Source organism: Phascolarctos cinereus, unplaced genomic scaffold, assembly GCF_003287225.1.
Source record: "Phascolarctos cinereus isolate Bilbo 61053 unplaced genomic scaffold, phaCin_HiC Scaffold_2;HRSCAF=192, whole genome shotgun sequence".
In the NCBI taxonomy this organism is placed as follows: domain Eukaryota; kingdom Metazoa; phylum Chordata; class Mammalia; order Diprotodontia; family Phascolarctidae; genus Phascolarctos; species Phascolarctos cinereus.
The window spans coordinates 17,785,310-17,807,356 of NW_027555625.1; the positions used below are offsets into that span (position 1 = coordinate 17,785,310).

Below are 22,047 nucleotides of genomic sequence, written 5' to 3' on the forward strand. Positions count from 1 at the left end.
TCCTCTTTCCCTCCCTTCCTCCCTCCCTCCCTTCCTCTATCTCTCCCTCCTTTCCTTCTTTCTAGTATGTACTATGTGTCCAGTTTTGTAGGAGGCTCTGTGGGGGTATACAGAATTATAACACCATCCTCACTCTCTAGGAGTTTACAGTCTCCTTATAAAGTCCCAGATTCAGAGAATGTCAGAGCTAGAGGCTCCAGTTCAGTACCAGAAGAGACAAATTCAGAAAAGGGGAGTGAGTGACTTGCCCACTGTCACTTAGGTTCATGCTAGAGTCAGGACTAGACCCCAGGGCTCTTGCCTCATGGTCCATCCCTCTTGGCCCTGCCCTGGAGGCCCAGGGACTGTTTGTGATTTAGTTAGGTTAGGGGTGAGTTGGAGGGCAGCTTGAGGATTGGTCTGGGGAGGGCCAGGGGCTCCCGCATTGTGTGGATTTGAACTGTTTTTGTTTCCTTCTCCTCATTCCCTGCAGTCGGTGCTGTGAGAAGAAGAGCTGCGGGAACCGCAATGAGACGCCTTCAGACCCGGTCATCATTGACAGGTAGGAAAGGTGTTTCTGCAATGGATTTTTTCCCTCCCTTCGTGAAGTTCAAGGTTGGTTCTCTATCTCCTGACACTGTCGTTGGGTAGGTACCGAGAGGCCTGATGGGGCCTGAACAAGTGGGAGGTGGCTGCCTTCATCCCAGCTAGACGGTCCTTGGAGGAAGCAGTCCTGCAAATGTTCTCCTGGCTTCCCTTCCCTGCGTGCTCATTTCAGTGCTGGTGATACGTGTCGAGAGTTAATGGCAGACATCTCTCCCAACTTACAGGGACTGGATCCAGTAGCATTGTAGAAGGGCTATCTTTTCAGGGGTTAGCTGTTGGGTTGTGGCTGTGCTCAGAGAGGAGCCAGGCCAAACTGATCTTGAGGTTTAGGGGAAGGGAACTGACTCCATTCTCCATCGAATCTGGTCTGTTTTCTCTTGGGATTCGGAGCTGAGTGAGGGCTGCTTTCTGTGCCGTGTTCTAATGGGGAAAGACTCTTTTGGGCCAAGGCTTGGAGGACAACTTGCCATCTTTTGTATTTTGCATTTTTGTAACATGGGAAATAGAGCTAAGGAAACCAGCAAAGACAAACAAAATCATCCTTCTGAGACTGTAAAATCCTGAGGAAAACCCATTTCCTGTTCCCCATCTCCCAGTCCTTTTTCATTCTTTAGATCAGAAATTCTCAGCCTTTGCAAGAAATAGGACCCCTTAACAAAACTCCCCCACATTTCACATGAGAGTTGTGTTACTGTTAGCATATTGATTGAGTTGATAAAAAGCAAATATGAATTCAGGAACACTTAGGAATGAATTTGTATTTTAATCACTACATGTGAGACAGCTTGGTCTAATAGAGAGCTAGACTGGGAAACAGGAAGACCTAGGTTCAAGTCCTACCTCTGAAATATACTAGCTATGTGCCCTTGGGCAAATCACTTCACATCTCATTGCCACAAAAGCAATTCTCTAAGATGAAAAGTTGCAGAACAAACCAGTTCTCTAAACCAGTGAAATCTCAGATCCAGTCCCCATCCCTCTTAAACACAGCAGCTCTATATATTTTTAAAAGACAGTCACACATAATATTCTAGTACTAATACTGAAAGTTAGAGCAGAGCTACTGATTTGCATCTGTGGAGGGAGTTTCCCATATAAGAATTTCCCCATATCAGTGCAAACAGGTCTAGAGCCTTACCACAGTAATGAATGAGACACATGCAGTCTGGAGAAGGTTGGTTGGCTAATTTATTACCTTTCTTCATTTTCATGAAATGGACCCCTTGCTGTAAATCCAGTCTTTGTCAGGTTCGTGGGTTGAGTTTCACTGCTATCAGCTGTTATACTGCCTTTGGAGGGGTTTTCCTTGAAGAGAAGGCTTTGGGAGACAGGATTGCTATTCAGAAGCATTTGAAGACCTGTCAGTCTGATGCAGGAGGGATCAGGCATGTTCAGTTTGGCTCCAGAGGGCACAGCTAGGAAAAACAGAGGGGAATTGCCAAGATTCAAATTTAGGCTCATTATCCAGAAAAAACTTTGGACGAAGTCAAATTGTCCAAGAGTGGGAAAGGCTTCCCAGAGAGCAAGTGTAATCTACCCTGGAGTGCTGTGAGTGGAGGCTAGATCGCGGGCTGGGTGTGTTAGAGTGGGGATACTTTTCCATATGGGTCGGACACTTGACAGCTGCCAAGGTCCCTTCCGGTTCTCTAAGATTCAGCAATTGGGTTTCCAGTCTGGCCCAGCAGTGGAATCTTGAGATCACAGTTAGTGTGGGCCTTGTTTAGACTAAAGGGAGAGCACCCTTCACTCTGCTGAATTCTGGGCCTAAAATCATAACCCTGGCTCTCTTCCCAGTTTCATGTGGACGCTACAGCACAGGAAGAGGAAAACTGGAGATGAGATTCCTGGGCCTGCCTCGGCTCCTTTCTTGATTTGGTGCCCTTAAGCAGGTCACTTGGAGTCTTCTTCCTCAATTACCCTCCCCGAATCCCAGTGGGAGAGGCATGCTTGTCAGCTCTAGACACTGTCTAGACCAGGGGTGGGGAACCTTTGGCCTCAAGGCCATAGGAGGCTGTCTAGGCCCTTGAGTGTGGCCCTTTGACTGAATCCAAATTCCAAAGAACAAATCCCCTCAATAAAAGGATTTGTTCTGTAAAACCTGGACTTGGTCAAAAGGCTGCATCCGAGGACCTAGGAGGCCACATGTGGCCTTGAGGCTGCAGGTTTCCCCCCTGGCCTATACCCTGTCCCCAAGAAGAAGGTCAAGAGCTCTAATATTTCCCATCCGGGGTTGGGATCCTGTAGACATTGAAAGACCACCAGCCAGGCAAATGAGAAAGGGGGCTACTGTGTGGGCTGAGAGATGACCTCTGAGCCTCTGTGACTTGGAGATCTCAGGAACTTTCTGGAGCCAGGATCATCATAGGCCCAGAGACTCTTGGGAGAAGAAGGTAGGACAATACAGGGTATCTTTACAAGGTGTATGGTTATTTAGTTTGAAGACTAGGAGATTTTGGCCTTGAAGGACCTCAGAGGGTTATTACATATTACATATATAGCACCAAGCAAAACCAATTCTTCTATTGACCATGTCCACAAAACTATGTTTTAATCTTCTCTTTGAGTCCATTCCATCTCTATCAGAAAGTGGAAGGCCTATTTCTTCCCTTATTTTATTTTATTTAAAATATTTTTATGGATTTTTTTTTCTTAACAGTGGAATCATTTTCCAATACATCTGTCTGCCTGCTCCCTCCATCTAACTTTCCTTATGACAAAGAAAAACTTACCTGAAGCCAGCAACCAATGCAGAGATCAAATCTGACAGTTTAGGCAGCATTCCTCACTAGGTTTCAGAATGCTGTGTCTCTCTGCCTAGAGAGATGTGCTTCATCATCTCTTCTGGGCTGAGATTGGTCCTTACAATTAATCAGGGTTGTTTCTGTGCACATCATTATGACCACTGTGTCTATTGTTCTCCAGGTTCTGATGGTTTCACTCTGCATGGGTTTGTCGGGCCCGCCCATATTATTTCTTAAATTCATTATTTTTTCTTAAAATACTTATTATCACTCTTTTGTTTTTATGTCACCTACACATCTCAATATACTGCACCCCCTATCACCTTCTGCTTGTAGAGAGCTATTCTTTATTGAATATAGACTGGGGTAGGGTGGACTGTGATTTCATTGGCATACCTAGATGAAGAAGCTCACTCTACCAATAACATATTATCTGAAATTTATAGTCTTTAGAAAGTAACCCAGAGTTCTTGGAAATGAAATGACATGGCTAGTCATGTATCAGACTTAGAACTTGAACTCAGGTCTTCCTGGCTTTGAGGCTGGTTATCTATTCACGAGGCCATGCTGTCTCTCATCACTTATAATAAGGAATGTAGAGAGAAAATAAAGAGTTCAGAAAAAAATGAACCAACAGATCCCAAAAGTCTGACATTATGTATACCATTCCGATACCCATAGTCCCCTAGCTCTGCAAAAAGTTAGGGAGGTGCCTTCCCATCTCTCTTCTTTGGGGCCAAACTCGGTTATTATATTTTCATGGAAGTGTCCATTGCTTTATTGTGGTAGCTCTTTCCACTTATAGTCATTGTATATGTTGTTTTCCTGGCTATATTTACTTTACTTTGCATCAGTTCATGGAAATCTTCTCATGCTTCTCTGCGTTCATCATTTCTTAGGGAGCAGTCCTATTCTATTACATTCATGTAGCATAATTTGTTTTTTAAATTCAATTTTCTCTTGTTTTCAGTTCCAAATTTTCTCCTGTCTTTTTATCCTCCCCTACTCATTGAGAAGGGAAGGAAAATAAAACCCATTACAAATATGTATAGATATGCAACACAAATTTCTTCACTAGCCATATTCCAAGAAACAAAGAAAAGAAAATAGGAGAAAATATGCTTCAGTCTGCTTTCTGAGTTCATTAGTTCTCTGTCTGGAGGTAGATAGCATGTTCCATTGTGAGTCATTTGGAATTATGGTTGGTTATTGTGTTCATCAGAGCAGCTAACTCTTTCTTTACGATACTGTTTAGTGCAGAAATTGTTCTGATTCTTCTCACTTCATTTTTTTGTACCATAATTTCAATTAAATAAAATTTCAATTTAAGCAGCATAAATATCATCATCCCCCAATTCAAATGTACCCACTTTGTTTCTAGTTTTTTTTTTTTTACTGTCCCCCAAATGTTGCTGCAAATGTTTTTGTGTCTGTGGAACTCTCCTTTCTGGCTTTGACTTCTCTGAGGACTATGTCTGATAGTATAGTCCTTGGGTTAAATGGTATGAATAGTTCATTGAGTTCTCAAAGAGTTCTAAATTATTCCATGAACTGGTTGGGCAAGTTTATAGCTCTACCAACAGGGTATTAGTGTGCCTGCTTTTCCACAGTCTCTCCATCATTGACTGGTTCTGTCTTTGTTTGTCTCTGACATGTTGATAGAACCCCCTCCCTTTAAAGAGGAAGAAACTGAATCTAGAAGAGCCTTATCAACTCAGTCAAGGTCAGAGAATTTGTTACTAGGTGAACCAGTACGGGACCCCAGACTTCTTCACCTCTAAACTGATGCTTTTCTCCTCTCACTTCCCTGCCTTTCTTAGTGTTTTCCTTACCTCAAACAGAAAGCAAATGTTAGTAAGACCTGGAATGAGATGTCTGACTACTTTCTCCCTTCTTCTTAGGATGGACAGAGGGCAGTTTCCTAAAAATTGGGCTGCATTCACTGGTATAATGAGGACACTGGATTTCAAGACAGGGATAGAGGCTCAGATACCATATCCATGCTGGTGGATATTGGACAAGTCACATAACATCTTTGTGCCTCAGTTTCCCCCTCAATAAAATGGAGGGAGGTTGGGCTAGATGACCCACAAGGTTTTTTCTAGTTCTGTACATCACATATAGGGGCAGCCTAGGTGTAATTCTGTAGCTCTGGCCATTACTGCTTTGTGAGAACTGGAAATCTTAGTCTCCCTCTGAGCTATTTATCTGGTCCCTTTCACCAGCTCGTCTTTCCAAAAGGCACTCCAACTTCATTCCCGTTTCTCTACTAATAAACACTCTGTAAACCAGCTTCAAAAACTGCTTTCCAACCCATAAATGGTAACTAATACCATGCATCCCATATACACGCTCAGTATTTAGCTTCAGTTTTACTTTTAAACAAAATCTGTAATATACACCCTACAAATATCACTGAGTCTATGCTTTTTTCCTTCACACCAACGCACATGTAAGAGGCAGGAAATTATCGAACTTTACATTTCTGAGAGCGGTAGTGGATAGCCCCATTGGGTGCATGCATGGTTGGACTGGAGAGCCTGAGATTCTTACAAAAAGATGGAAGTTGTTTCTTGGTAACCTATCATGGCGTTTTATGGGACCATGGCATTTATTTTTACTATCTCATAGGCAGTTAAACAGCCCTGTGACGGCTCCGCGTCACTTAAAATACGTGTTACTTCCGAAATGTAGCACGTCTGCCCACGGAAACATACATACCAAAGCGTATTGTAAACTGGCGAGTTTCACGTTTTAAGAGAACACATTTTATTGTAAACAGATGCGTTTGTTTCGCTTGTTTATCAGAGGGTTTTTGTTTTGAAAATATTGTTCCCTCAAAGAAGCAGCCTGGCTTCCTCCATCCTCTTTGTCTTTGGGGGTGTGCCTAGTGTGTGCATGTGTTTGTGTGTTGGTGTGCCTTTGTCTATAGAAGAGAACAGAGAGGGATTTCTAGTCCTTTCTGCAGTATCATCTAGGGACAGTCAGGATAAATTGTGTGGCTAGAGGGGTGGAGTGGTGTCGTGGAAAGAGCCCTGGCCTCCGAGTTAGGAGGCTGCAGCTTGAATTCCTACTCTGCTCCTGGTTCTCCAGTTGTCTGACAGTGGACTGATCACTTCCACTTCCTGAGGCTCACTTTTCTCCCGAGTAAAATGAGTGGGTTGGATGAGATGATATCTGAGGTCCTTTCCAGCTCAGTATCAAACATTTTATGATCTCAGTTAGCTCTAAATCTATCACAGAATCACAGAAGAGCAGAGTCGGAAGGGAGAGCAGGGCCCATCTTGGGAAAGTCAGATTTGAAGAATCATTCCCTTGACCATATCTTTGGCAAATGGTCATCTAGGCTTTGATGAAAGACCTATGCTCCAGGAGGAGTCCTGGCCACTGCTGCTGTTGGGAGGGTGATCCACTTCCCTACCAGCATTAAGACGATACAAATAATGTTAGAACCTCCATTGAGGACCCAGAGGACTACTTGCCTCTTTGCTGTTGTTTACAGATTTTCTTTAGCTCTATTCCACTAGGAGCTCTTTACCCTTTCCAATCAGGGCAGGGTGATTATCAGCTGTGATTTTATGGGATGGCTCATCCCATGACTTCTTTTCTGATATTGTCCCAGCTGTCTGACCCTTTTCCCATTAAGGAGAAGGGTCCTGAAACATCTCTTCACGTCATATAGATTTTCAGAGCTATGGTTGCAGCTGGAACACACACACACACACACACACACACACACACACATACACACACAATATCTATCTATCTATCTGGCATACATGTGGTTATATGTTAGTATAACATATATTACACATAACATGACACATATTACATATAACATGTAACTTACATTATATAGTAACCTATATGTATTAAGGTTTCAGTTGTCTTTTCAGTAAGTATTAGATAGATGAAAGGAAAGTAGCATTCTGTAGAGAAGGGAAGATTGTCTCTGGGCTCCAATCTCAGCTTTGACACTTACCATTGGTGTGGCCTTGGGCAAGTCACTGACAGTCTTTCTGAATCTCAGTTTCCTCATCTGTATCATGAGGGGGCTGGACTAGATGAGGATCAGATGAGATAATGTGCTTGCAAACCTTAAGGTACTTTAAACATTCTTCTTCTTCTTCTTCTTCTTCTTCTTCTTCTTCTTCTTCTTCTTCTTCTTCATCATCATCATCATCATCATCATCATCATCACATAACCTCTATGGTACTTTCCAGCTTTAGTTTTATGATCCTGGAGTACCACTCTTACTTATGCAGGAAGCCAGATGAATCCACAGTCTGAAAGTAACAGGAGAAAAAATGTGGTATAAGGTTAATGCATTTGGAACCAGGTAATCTGGGTTCGAATCTTGGCTCTGCTGCCTGGATGACCTTGGACACCTTATGTCAATCAAACACTTCACAAACTTTACAATGTGCTAGAAATGTAAACTATTATAGTTATTCGTCTTCCTCAGTTTCCTTCTTTGTTAAGATGAGAGGGTTGAATGGGACCGATTTCTAAGCTGCCGTCCTGCGGCTTAGGGTCCTATGAACCCTTGATGCTAAATCAGAGCAGCATCCTGCTTCTAAAAGAGAGTGAGACATAGAAGCAAGAAACCTATAAAAAGTCATAACCTAGGCTTATTAATGCTTTGAATAAAAGTTCAAAGTTCCTGGCTGAGCAAAATCGTCTCTCTGCAGTCCTCATGCTGGACTCTGTCTCTGATTAGAAGTTTGTTGTGTGTGTGTGGATAAATAGAAAAGCTAGGACTGATTTACATTTGTGGTTTCCAATAGAAGCGGGAATGCTGCCCTGTTTATGATATATTGCTTTTTTTCTGCCCTGCCTCCCTCTGCCTGTTCCCTAAGTGGAAGCTTCTTCTAAGGAGAAGAGCAGATTTGAAAGACAGCCTAGTGGAGTAGACTACTAGGAGAGTAGGTTGTTTAACTTTCCTGGATTTTAGGAACATCATTTGTAAAATGCAAGCGACTAAATCCAGGGACTCATTTCCACCTCCGAAGCTGGCTTTGATGTATTGTTGTGTTGATTGTCTGTGATGGATTGTGAAAGTGAGGGAGAAAAGGTTAACGATGGAGATTGAACTTGAAAGTGTGTCCTAGGGGGTGTGTGTGTGTGTGTATTTTTTTCAGAAAACTCCTTGTTATACACTTATTAGTGCACCCTTGACTTAGAGCGCTAAGGTTCCTTAGGATCCTAGTAACTTATAAACTTCTAAGGATCCCTTTGCATTTGAAATCTCAAATGATAATTCTATTTTAATGGAGGCAATCCCCTCAAGTGGAAGAGGCTGGGGATTGCTTCTCTTTACACTTTGATCAGAAGACCTGTGTTTGAATCCTGTTTTGGCTATCTTTTAGCATATGACCTTGGATCAGTCATTTTATTTCTCTGGGACTCAGTTTCCTCATCTTTATATGTAGAGGCTGGACTAGTTGCCCCCTAAAGTTCTTTCCAGCTTTAAATGCAGGATCTTATGACCTCAAATGCAGGCTGGATTTGGGGTCCAAGGACCTGGATTCAGGGCAATTTCCCTAATGCCAAGGTGAGACTATTAGCTTCTTTGTGCCTCAGTTTCCTCCTCTGTAAAATAAGGGATTTGGAATAGAAAGGCTTTGAGTAATCTCTAACTCTAGATTTGTGATCCTTTGAGGCAGCTAGGTGGTGCAGTACTTAGAGAGTGAGCCTTGGGGTCGAGAAGACCTGAGTTCAAATCCTGCCTCAGACAATAGCTGCATGATCTTAGGCAAGTCACTCAACCATTGTCTGCCTCAGTTTCCTCATCTGTAAAATGGGGATAATAGTCTTCATGGGGTTGTTGTGAGAATGAATGAGATAACCTGTGTAAAAGTGCCTTGCAGACATTGAAGGACTATGTATCGTTATGACTATGAACAGCTCTAGGAGGGAGGTATTCCATATATTGTTCTCCCCATTTTACACGGTAACAGAAAACTGAGACTGAGAGAGGTTAAATGAGGTGGAATTTCCATTGCTATGACCCTAGGAAGTCCCATCATTTCTCTGAGCCTCAGTTTCCTTCCTTTAATAGGAAGGGGTTAGATTAGACATCCTTCCAGCTCTCAATTTAGAATGTTAGCTAAGACTCGAACCCAAAGCGTCTGCTCCCATCAATGTGGCCAGGCATGGACTTTCTCTGGGCTAGTGCAGAGCTCTCAGGCAACCTCTTCCAAACTGTCTTTTCCAGAGTGCTGGTCCTTCACCCTCCAGCCTGATGGACCCCTCTCCCCATCCTCCCCCTCCTCAGCTCCTACATCTGCTCTCCCTGCCGTTGCTGGAATCAGGGTGTTCTCCCCTGTACCTTCTCCTGCCATCTGGCACCCCCCCTTTCTGCAGCTCTCTGCCTCATCAACTCCCCAGCTCCAATGAAACATATGTTTCATTCCTCTTTTCCCTGATCTATCCGTGCATTTCCTCTCTCAGATTTAACACTTTGCATTGGAGACTGGGGATATTGGTGGGGTGGGGGAGTGAGTGAGGAGGCTGTGGGAAGAGAGCCTTGGCCCACCTGTCATACCGCCTCTCTCGTAGGCGAGACAATTCTAATGCAGAACTAGATTTGGAGACTGAAGACCTGGATTCAAGTCTCGACTTGGTCACTTGGTTGATCCTGGGATCTCGGGCAAGTCCCTAAACCATGGCATCATTTGTGGAGATTCTGGTGTCATGGAAAGAAAGGCAGCTTTGGAGCAGGGAGGGCCTGGCTTCAAATCAAGGCTCTTCCATTTACTGCCTGGGTGACTTTGGGCCAATCACTCACTCTCCTGTTTCCTCATCTGTGTAGTGAGGGGGTTGGTGCTAGGTGGCCCCTCCAGTCCCTCCCAGCTTAAACCTCAGATCCCAAACCCATCCTAGTAGGTATCAAATCTATAGATTTTGAATGGTATGGAAATTCCTTCTGCCAGTATTGATGACAAGGCGTCTATGACTTAGCAATGAGTCCTAGAGAGTTTCCTGAGGCACTGAGAAGACAAATGACTTACCTAGGGGTGCACAGCTAAGACATGTCAGGAAGGATTTGAACCCAGGACTTCCTGACTGCAAGCTTCTAATTCAATCCGTTATAGCACCCTGCCTGTACCCTCTAGTACTTAGGTTCAAAATAATAGCTAATCTTTATTCTGTTGGGCAAAAGCATGCTCTAGTGGGAAGTGGTGCAATAATGGGAGAAAAGCCTTGACCTTTTTGGATTTGGATTTGGATTTGGGAGTCTTGGATTCAAATCCTGGTTCCAATGCCCAATGGCAAGTCACTTCCTTCTCTGAGCTTCAGTTTCCTCATCTGTAAAATGGGGCAATAACCCTTGCACTATTTTCCCCAAAGGAATATTGAGAAGAATTGCAACAAAGTATGTTGCAATGGAGAGAGTCAGATTTGGAGTCAGAGGACTTGGGTTTGAATTAACCACTTATTAACTATGTGACCCTGGGCAAGTGATTCTACCTCTCTGGGCCTCAATGTCCTCATTTGTAAAATTAGGGCTTAAATTAGGTAACTTGTAAAGTCCCTCCCAGCCCTAGATCTCTCATCTATAAACCACACACACACACACACACACACACACACACACAGGAGTTATTATTTTTTCACAACTTGCTATCTGCCTTGGTTTTGTTCATTTGCCAAAGAAGTATCTTTAGATTTACTGAGCCATCTGTGATCTGTGGTGAAGGCTCCTGATTTATCCTCACTTCTCCCTCTAATAATAACTTTCGTTCATGTAGCAGTTTGCAAAGCCCTAGCCCCATAACCAGGTGGGGAAAGCAAGTATGATTGGCCCCATTTTGCAGATGAGGTAGCTGAGGCCCAGGAAGAAAAAATACTTTACCCAAAATTACATAGGGAGTAAGTATCTGAGACTGGATTTCAACACCATCTTCTGATTCTGACCTCCAGGTTTGCTTCCCTCCTCTCTACCTCTCCTTAGGCTTTGCAAACTTTTATGTACCTTCCTCTCCCCCGCACCCACTCCCTGGCCCAAACAACTTTGTCTTTTGTTTGTCTGTCTTTTGTATTTACTTCTCTGTGTCCATGGAGCTTGATTTTCCCCAAGAGAATGTTAATTCCCTGACGGTAGAAGCTGTTTCCTTTCTGTCCCTGCACATCTAGCATCCAGCACATTACCTGGTGAATACAAGGTGTTTAATAAATGCTGGTTGAAGGAAGAGCATATATTAAGTGTTTGCATTTATGTACCAGGCACTGTGTTAAGCCCTGGAGGTACAAATGTAAGTACAAAGTAAGAGTCCCTGCTTTCACTGAGTTTGTTCCTTGGGGGAAGACAATTGGGTACCCAGAACAGGGAGTGTGGTTTTGAAGTCCATAAGTTTAAAGTCCAGTTGAGAGGGGGATGAAGACTAGATTGGGCCCCTCCACAAATGGAGGCCCAGGAGGACCTTACTGATGGAAGGAGTCAGGTCTTGTAGAGGGACATTCCAGGTTGAGAAGATGGTGGGTATAGTTGGGTGTTTTAGCTGGAGGAGGCTGCAGGTGCTCAGGGAAGTCCATAATGAGATAGCAGCAGATGCTTGGTTTTAAAATCCAGAAGCCAGGAAGAAGGCTAGTAGTGGAATTGGGAGCTGGTGGGGGTCTTTCCACAAAAGGAGGTCCAGGGGGCAGATCCAATGGCTGATTTTATATTGGTGGAGATGTTCCCTAAATGGGTAAAATCATAAGTCTAGTGAAAAAAAAACTAAATTAAAAATAATAATGCTAATATTAATAATGTTAACATTAACATTAATAATAATGTCAATATGGTGATCATGGTAGGCAGAATGGTAGGAGAGAGAAAGAACTGGTTTCCAGTCAGGAAAACCCAGGTTCGATCCCTGATTCTGACACATCCTGACTGTGTGACTCTGGCCAAGTTACCTACACAACTTCTCAAACCTCTAAATTATAGAGAAAGTATAGGGGAAGAAACTGAGGTTTCTGAGATTCAAACCCACTCTCTTTGATCTGAGCCCAAAGCTCTTCCCGTTACCTTCCAAAATCTCTGTAATATGACATTGAGGTTCCAGGGCAGCCACTATTTTAAAGTCAGCCTCATATCTAACTTGACTGGTTGGCAGTACTTAATGGGTTAAGAGAGGTGATGCCATGTAATGGGAATCATCTTGAAGAAGAGAGAGGATTCCTGGTGTTAGGGCCACCGCTGCCCCTGTCTGGTTGGGTGATCTCAGGAATATACTGTTGTGCCTTTCAGGGCCTCAGGTTGTTACTTAATGGAGTGAGGGGATCGACCCAGGAGATCTCTAAGGGATCTTCCACTGCTGACATGTTGTGATGCTGTGAGGACTCCGGTGTGATGCCGTTCAGGGTGGCTCCTCCTCTTCTTAGCATCTTTGCCGAACGACTGGAATTATTGATTCCTGCCCTCAGTTTGCTCATCTCTAGTCTTGAGGGGCTATCGCTCTGTGGAGCTTCCTGGGGAATTTCCTAGGAGCTGCTCCTCTGCTTGACCCTTTTCAAGGGAAATATCAATTCCTTACCCTCTGGGAGAATGGCTGGCTGGGTTCTTCCAGCTGTCCTGGTAGGAAATCCTTATGTTTTTACAAGAAATAATCTCCCCAGTAGAGATGCTCAGCCAGAACATCATCTGCCTGGTGCGACTCTCTCACTTTTTGATTCTCCTTTTAGTTTCCCCCTCTCCTTCAGCTGGTCCCCTAGGTGATGAGCAGGAAGAGGGAAGCTCCTTTTACTTCCTTGGTCCAACTTTAGGGTCTCTTCCTGGAAGGTGGCATCAGCTGGGGAGTGAGAAGTGAAGCCCATTGGATTTGATCTCTTCCTGAATCATTCAGGGCAAATGTTTTCCTTTCTGGAAGTTAGCACACCCTCCCCCCACCACGGAAAATGGGCATAATCTATACTGGAGGTGAGATAATACCTCATGCACTATGATCACCTCAAAGCCACCATTTGTGGTCCATTCTTCTGGCACTGGATGAAGAATCAAAAGATCTGTTCAGATCTAGGCTTTGACTTGTCCGGCTGTTTGTCCTTTAGTCTCTCTGACTCAGTGTCTTCATCTATATAATGGGGGAAAGATAGGTATAGGGTTTGGATCAGTGATTTTCTTGTGATAGGGATTTCCTGGATGAGCAAACTAGGAATACCTTTGAAGTTCAGGCCATCTCTGTAACTTAGAGTCTGAGAACGAAAGAGACTTACAGTCACACAGCAAGGATGTGTCAGAGGAACTTGAACTCAGGTCTTCTGGGCTCCAAGGCTAGCTCTCTATCCATTATACCACATTGCCTCTTCAATGTGGGTAATAGCCAGATTTTCTGTCTCACAGGGAGCTAGTTAGGTGGCTCAGTGAATGTGAATGCTGAATTCAATCAGGAAGACCTGAGTTTGAATCTCATCTCAGATACTATCTGTGTGACCTTGGGAAAGTCCCTTCACCTCTGCCTGCCTCAGTTTCCTCCCCTGCAAAATGGAGCTAATGATAGCTCCTGCCTCCTAGGGTTATTTTGAGGACTGAATGAGATAACATATGTAAAGTGCTTTGCAAACCTCAGATATATACATACATATATATATATATATTATATAATATATATATGCTGACCATGATTATTATTATTATTAGGAAAGGAATTATGAGCTACAATTACCATTGCATAAAATTATTAGAATATTGCTATTCTAGTTCTTGCTTTAGGCGTCTTTGGCTGCATTCATTTCATTTTTTACATTGTAATAACTTAAGCATAAATAATCCACACTGAAACTGAACCCTCCATCATAACAACAAGAACTCTGCTAAATAAAAACAATCAGCACTGGGACTGTGTCCAAGAATGTGTGTAACGCATTACATGTATGTAATACATCTATGTATGTATGTAATGCATGCGTGCATGAATGTATATAATACAAGTGGCCCCCTATCTTTCTGCAGAGAGGAGAGATTGGCTTCCCCTATTTTGAACCTTTTTGGGGCTCTTTTTCTAGCACTGAACCCACAAACTTACATGATTTCTTCTTGGGGATGGATGACATCACACAGTTACATTCTTTAGAAATTTCCTTATTCCGTGGAATCACTATCATTCCATGGGACTGACCATGGCCCAGTCATGAGATGACAAAGACCCATCCAAACTTTGAATCTGATTGATAATCAAGGAGCCTCCCAGCTGGACACTTGCCATCCCTCTTGTATCCCGGGTTTTCCCCTCCATCAATTGTCTGTTCTAGCCAATTACTCCTATTTTCTGCCCATCAGAACTTCTGTTCTTTCCCTGTGACCCTCAAAACTTTCACATCTACCCTTTAGAATACCTTTCTCTTCTCTTCCATGTCTATTTGAATCTTACCCACACTAGAGTAAGAAGGAAAGAAGGAAGGAAGGGAGGAAGGAAGGAAAAGAGGGAGGGAGGAGGAAAGAGGGAGGGAAGGGGAAGTGAGGGGAAGAAAGAAGGAAGGCCTAGTATCTTGCCCAGAATCACTCAGCTGTTAAGTGTCTGGTTAGATGGAGGGTTACTCTTATTTCTGAGCAGTTATTTCCAATTTAGTCTAGGTGTCAATTTTTCCCCAGAACCACCATCAGTTGGAAGTAAATTTATTTCCGTCTCTTTTCCTTCTTCTCAAATAAACCCTTCAGGTAACACTGAATACAGCCTGGAGACCATGCCATATGTGTCCGTTAGAAAACAAACAACAAAACTGGGGATATTTAGCCTGGAGAAGAGAAAACTTAGTGGTGAAATGGTAGTGGTCTTCAAATATTAGAAGGATGATTTGGTGAAAGACAGATTATACTATTCAATTTGGTCCCAGTGGTTGGAAGTAGGAGGCATGGGGAAGAGCTTCATCGAGGCAGATTTAGGTTTATTATAAAGGTAAATCTAATGATCAGAGCTTTCTGAATGTGAAACAAGCTGCCTTGGGAAAGGATCCCTTCAACCAAGTGCCTACTTAATATCTTTCTTTCTAACTCTTGTTCTGGGTATAGCAATTAATTAATAGTGTCATTGCTACTAGAAAAGTATGACAATTAGTGGCCCTTATGATGCTACTCATAGCCCTCGGAACTAAACAGAGCAGTCTGGGACTGAACAGAACAAAATTCTGTTCCCAGATCACCACTCACCTCTATCTTCCTCAGTTTCCTCAACAATAAAGCAGGGATAATAATAGTACCTACCTCCCAGGGTTTTTGTGATGGTCAAATGAGATAATATTTATAAAGTGCTTGGCATAGTTCCTGGCACATAGTAGGTGCTTAATAAATGCTTGTTTCCTTTCTCCCTTCCTAGCCCTTAGTATAGGTTTTGGCACATACTAAGTGTGCTTAATAAATCTTTTCCTTCCCCTTCCCCTTCCCTTTCTCTTTCCCCTTTCCCTTCCCTTCCCATTCCCCATCACTTGAAGACGATAAGTGAAAGCAAAGATTGGCCAAGCACCCTTGGGTAAATCGTAGAAGGGATTCTTACTCAGGTGTGGGTTGGGCTAGATGGCCTCTGGGGTACCTTCTGACTCAGGTATACTGTAAATCCAGGCTTATTGTGGATTCTTGAGCCCTAGGGAGTCTGCACATAGATTTCAAAGTGCCTGAAAACTTCTATGGGAAAAATGACTTTATTTCCATATCATTTCCCCTTGTGTCCTGGCAGTTGTTGTAAGGGCTTCACCCTTCTGTATGCTCTCTCCTACGTCCACTGGCGCCGGTGAGCATAGCGGATGGGGATGAAAAAGCCCCTGTTCTTAGCCCTGCACGGCACCCTCCTTTGCACGAGCCCACCATTGCCGGGGCTTTGTGGATGCTCCACTTTTCCCCTGGAGGACGAGTCCTTTGTTCACTCTGGAGCCAAGATCTCTCGCACCGAGTTGTTGTTGTGCCATCTGTCCATCTGTGAATTTTTTAGTAGCCTGGATGTTTGTGAGAAATCCGTAACTTGCAGAGCATTTTCCAACCTACTCACAAGTGGCTTCCTCAGAAAAGAAAAGGGAAAAACACCACACACACCAGACCTCAGCCATCCAAGCCCATGTCCGTTGCCAGCACGTCCCCAGTCAAAGCGCCTGCCGAGGTCCCCAGGGGAAGCTCCCGCTAGAAACCCGAGGCGAGGATGGTGAGCTGTGCTGGGATTCTCGGAAGAGCTAATGGTCATGCCTCAGCTTTCAGTTTCTTCCTTATAAAACTTCATGATGTGATTAGGCTATGTGTTTCCTAGCCAGCAGATGAGTCAAGAGGCAGCCAGGAGCAGGGCTCAGGCATCCTGTCGGGCTGAAAACAGGAAATGGACAGTCTTTTCTGGAGAAGGAAGGCATCTTATTCCAAATGGATGTATCTGAAATAGGGGAAGACAACAGAAGATGGACAATTTCGGAAATGAGTGGGCTTTGAAGCTCACCCAGTGACCTCTGCGAGGACGCTATTAGTGCAATGTCTCATGAATGCAGAACTCTCAGCCAGACCTGGGTTTGATCCATGCTGTGCGACCCTGGACAAATCATTGTCTCTGTTTGGAGCCAGTTTCTTTACTGGAGAAATGGGACAGGACCAGATGAATTCTGATACGGACTAGGTTCATAGAGCTGGTGCTGTCGGCAGGGTAGCAAAATGGGAAGAATGCCAGCTCTATATTCAGACAACCTGGGTTCAAATCCCACCTTTACTACTATCACCGTGACCTTGGGCAAGTCACTCAACCTTAGCTTGTTCATTTGTAAAATGAGAGGACTTGGCTATGATCTCTTAGGTTGTATAAGGAGTCTGTGAACTTGGTCCATTCTAGAAAGCAATTTGAAATTCTTGGAGAGAAGTGACTAAATCACTCACATCCTTTGACTCAGAGATCTCACTGTTAGGGACATGAAACCCAAGGGAATCAGAGACAGAATCCAAGGTCCCATACAGTCCAAACATTGATAGAAGCTTTGTTTGTTTGTCTTGTTTTGTGGTGGCAAAGAGCTAGAAACAAAGTAGAGGTCCCTCACTTGGGGAATGAATTAGCAAGCCATGGTGTATGACTATAATCCAATGGGATATTATTGTGTAGTAAGAAAGGTTGACTAAGGAACTCAGAGAAATATGGGAAGATATGTTTGAACTGAAACAGAATGAATGAAATGACTGCACACTGGGCTTCACCAAGGCAAATGAGAAGAATAAAACATTGAATGATAAATAAAACATAAATGAGAAGTGTAAGATGTTGAATCTCGGGTAATTAAAACACCAGTGATGGAATATAACTCCTCCTCTGAGCAGAGAGTTGGGGGACTATGGGGGCAGAATGATGCATACATTATCAGGCATGGTCCTTGTGATAGTTGTTGTGGCATTAAAATGATGCATGCCTTGGATCAGTGTGGTATAGAGGATAAAGTTTCAAGCTTGAAGTCAGAAAGATGGAGTTAAATCTCATTGTTGACATTTACTAGCTGTGTGAGCCTGGGTAAGTCACTTAATTTCTCCAGACCTCCTTTTCCTCATCTGTAAAATGGGGACGATAATAGCACTTACCTGCCAGGGTTGTTGTGATGATTAAGTGAGATAATATTTGTAAGACACTTTGCAGACCTTAGAGCAGGGGATAGATCTAAGGATTCCCATTTGTCTTGCTTTATCCCCACTTTTCCTGGCTTTCCTTCTTGCCCCCTCCTTTTCCTCCTTCATCTGCCATTTTCTTTCTCTGCTTCATTTTACGAGCTTCCCCCCACCTTGTCTTGTCTCCCCTCTTCTAGCTCCAAGTGAACCCTTTATTTCGCCTGGCAGTTGGGAGGCCTTCCAGGAGCAGTTTGCACCTTCATACCTACTCCTCCCTCCTCCCTCAGTCCTTCCTCTTCACTCCTGTCCCCAGTGAAGAAGGAAACGTTTATTTCTCTGTAGATGTTCCATTTATAACTTCAGCTTGGTGGTTTACACTTTAAGTGGAGTCCACCGTGCCTGTAAATTGGACTGGATCAGTAAGCCTATAATGAGACCTCTAAACCCAAACAGTGGATGTCTGCTGGGATTTTATTGTTCATAAAGCTTCTTCCCTGGGGAACGATGGAGTCATTAGGTGTGTGCTGTGTTTAATATTTGGTCATGACAGGAAGCATCCTTTTCTATTGTGATGGTAGCTTGGAGTTTTTTAAGCAATCGGCTTATTCAAATCACTGGGATTGGAAATGGATGAACAAGTCAAGAGAGGAAGATTGCTTTCCTGGTGTAGTGGAAAGAGGCAGGGAGATGTGGGTTCAAGGCTCCCTCTTGACACTTATGAATGAGGTGATTTCAGCTCTCTGAGTCTCAGTTTCCTAAACTAGAAAAATTGGTATAATAACAGTACCTCTCTTGCAGGCTTGTCATAAGCCTCAAATGAGATGATGTGTACATATAGCACTTTGCAGATTTTACGTGCTATAGAAATGCTAGCTATTATTATATAAATGCTCATTATTAATTATGTAAGTAGTATTATTAATAACAATAAAACTAAAATGCTATGGGGCAGCATTGCATACTGGATAGGAAGCTGGTCTCAGTGTCTATAAGGGCTGGCTTCAAATCCTTCCAGTCTGACATATGAGTTGGTGACCCTGAAAAAGTCTGTCAGTCTCTCTGTTTTTCCAGGTAACTAAGGCTAGGAGGAGAAGGGCACTGGTAGAAAACTGAGGTTTTCTCAGCTGAGACTTTCTTCTATAGGACTAGTCAGGTATTATTTATTTATGGTCATCTTGCTCCTAAAACCTGTCTCAAGTGCTGTCCCCATGTCCTACCCCCAATAAGGCAGGCTGTTTGCATAGTCTCTGACTGGGGATCTCAAGATGGCTCCACTTGCTACAAACTCTGCAATAGGGAGAATATCTGACTGCCCCCCAGATATTTCTTTTTTAATCAGGCACGGCATGGAGTCATAGTTCTAGAGATGAAATGGGACTCAGTCTCAAGGGCCATCAAATGAGATACCCTAATTTTTACAGGTGAGGAAACTAAAGGACAGGGCAGGTAACTGACTTATCTAAGGTCAATGCCCCGGGTGCTTTGTTTTTAATGTTAAATTTTATTTTATTTTATATTTTTTAAGGTACAAACATTTCCCTTTTATTCAAGTGGTGCAAGTGAGAGATGAAGTAGCTTTCAAAGCTCAGTTTGTTTTTTGTTTTGTTTTGTTTTGCATTTCCCCCTACTTAATATTTACTTTTCAACATTCACTTTTACAAGATTTTGAGGTCCAATTTTTTTTCTCTCTCTCTCCTCTCCCCTCCTCCCCAAGACAGCATGCAATCTGAGATAGGCTATACATGTACAGTCATATTAAACATATTTCCACATTAGTCATGTTGTGAAAGAAGAATCAGAACATAAAGGAAAACCATGATGGCTGCTTCCTTTTGAAAGGAGTTGTAGTCTGCAGTGAGCACTAGTCCCTTTGTGAAAACAAAATTCCCTTTAGAACATGTGTTTCCCTGTAAGAGGTGAGAAAGTGTCCAGAGGTCAGGGAGATGAGCTCTTGAAGTGACTTGTCTGGGGATGGAAAGGAGGGAGGGGTTTAGGAGCTGAACTGCTGTTGTCCTAAAATCAGCCACTTTCATCTTCTTAATGATAAATGAAGTAAATGGGCTCGGTGCTGAAGGAGAATGTTCAGATCCCTGATCCGAGATCCTCCCAGGCCTCAAAAAATCCTGACTATAGAGTTCAGGGAGCATTAAGTTCAGCCTGCCTAGAGAGCAATCTGTGTAGAAGGGAGCAGGTGGTCTGGAACCACTGTCCTAGGCACCTTGGGACCATAGGGGTCCCGGCAACAGTATATGGAACTCAGGATAATCTTAAATATGGAGGAATTGTGTCATAGTGGATAGACCAAATGATGACTCCAGCATGCACTAGTTATGTGATCATGGGCATCTTCTCTGAGCCCCAGTTTTTTCATCTGTAAAAGGGGATAATTTATACGTGGACTATTTCCCTCCTAGGGCTGCTCATTGGGTCGTGGACTTAAAGTTGGAGGGACCCTTTGGTCCAATCCCCTTGCTTTACAGAGGAGGCAACAGAGGCCCAGAGAGATTGATAGTCTTACCTTGGCACCAGCCATTACCAAACAAGAGGAACTAGGAATCCAAGTGAGCGCATGAACAATGATAGAAGGTGATAGAGAGTTCACTTATGATTTGGTTGGGATCCGTTCTGCGGAGGTTTTAAATCATGTAACTTCTCTTCATCTATACATCAGCAAGTATTTATTATGCCCCAATTATGTGCCTGGCACTGTGCTATACATAAGAGAGACCATTAAGAAATAGCCAAGTCAATTCATAGCCCAAGTTTTATTTCTTTATTACACATTTATTGTTATCTGCATGGCCCAGAGCCTCATAAGAATCAGCCATTCTGGGCTGTCAGGGAAAATTTCCCCAAGTTCTGTAATCTACTCCTGGCTTTGAGGTAAACATGATGACTGGCAAATACATGTTCTAAAGAGGCAGGCAGCATCAGCTAGTGTCTCAATGAATGTCTTCCCTCCAAACTTAGAAGCAATAAGGAAACCTCTCTTCTGAATCACTTTGTTGCCAGCAAAGGAAGAGAATGCAGATTACCAGAAGTCTTTTCGATTCCAGGCTGTGTTGCCCAGTGGGTGTCTCTGCTTTGACAACACCTCTCTTTGTTCCTTCTGGCTGCCCTCTGAGGACTTGTCTCAGGGCTCCACAGGATGGACTATCCATGGCCCTGGATTATGCCTTACTCTTTTTTCCTTTCTTCTTTCTCATTCTTTTCCTCATTCTCTCTCCTACCTCCTTTCCTCCCCTCTGTTCCGCTCTTTTCCTCTTCCCTCCTTTCCCCTCTCCTCTCCTCCTATTCTTTCTCCCTCCTCCTTTCCCTCTCTTTTCCTTCCTCCCCCTCCCCCCTCCCCTCCCTCCCCTCCCCTCCCCTCCCCTCCCCTCCTCCCCTCCCCTCCCCTCCCCTCCCCTCCCCTCCCCTCCCCTCCCTCCCCTCCCCTCCCCTCCCTCCCTCTCCCTCTCTCTCTCTCCCTCCCCTCCCCTCCCTCCCCTCTCCTCTCCTCTCCTCCCCTCTCCTCTCCTCTCCTCTCCTCTCCTCTCCTCTCCTCTCCTCTCCTCTCCTCTCCTCCCCTCCCTCCCCTCCCATTCCCTCCTCTTCCCTCCCCTCCCCTCTCCTCTCCTCTCCTTTCTTCCTCTCTCCTCCCCTCTCCTTTTCTCTCCTTTCTTCTCCTCTCCTCTCCTTTTCTCTCCTCTCCTCTCCTCCCTTCCTCTTCCTTCTCCTGTCCAGTCCCGTTGCTCTGGCCACTGTTTACGTTTAGCAGAGCAAAGAACTCCATGACAGCATGTTTGTATGTTAGCCTTAAGAGATTCTATTACTCTCAATGGCCCATTTGTTTGCTCCTGCAAAAAGAAAAAAAAAGTTTTCCAACCCACTAGTTCTGCTGTCCCCCTCGGGATCCTTGTTTGAATCTTTACTGTAAGATTTTTTTTCTTTACAAAGTCCCAAAGAAATAATTGCCTTATCGTTAACAAACAGAATAGAGCTCTTATCAGTGCATACCCCAGAGCTTTGGTGCAAAAGTTGGGCCGTGCCAAGTGCATGCGTTAACCTGATAGAAGAAGGCCCTTTTCAGAGGCTGTCCTCGGAGGATGCTCGCACATTGAGGGCGTTTGTGTTGAGGGGAAGCAGAGAAAGTGCTTCTTAGGGCGCTGCGAGCCAAGAAGAGGTTGGCTGGCGCTTACCCCCTG

The 22,047-nt window shown here is 43.9% G+C and overlaps 1 protein-coding gene across 1 annotated transcript in view; it reads left to right on the top strand.

Annotated features, from left to right (window-relative positions):
• EBF2 (EBF transcription factor 2) overlaps positions 1–22,047 on the top strand; it is a 258,468-nt gene that overhangs the window by 16,954 nt on the left and 219,467 nt on the right. Inside the window, exon 6 of the mRNA XM_078149237.1 lies at positions 473–541. Within this exon, the coding sequence (XP_078005363.1) occupies positions 473–541 (69 nt within the window). The remainder of the gene's footprint in view (positions 1–472; positions 542–22,047) is intronic.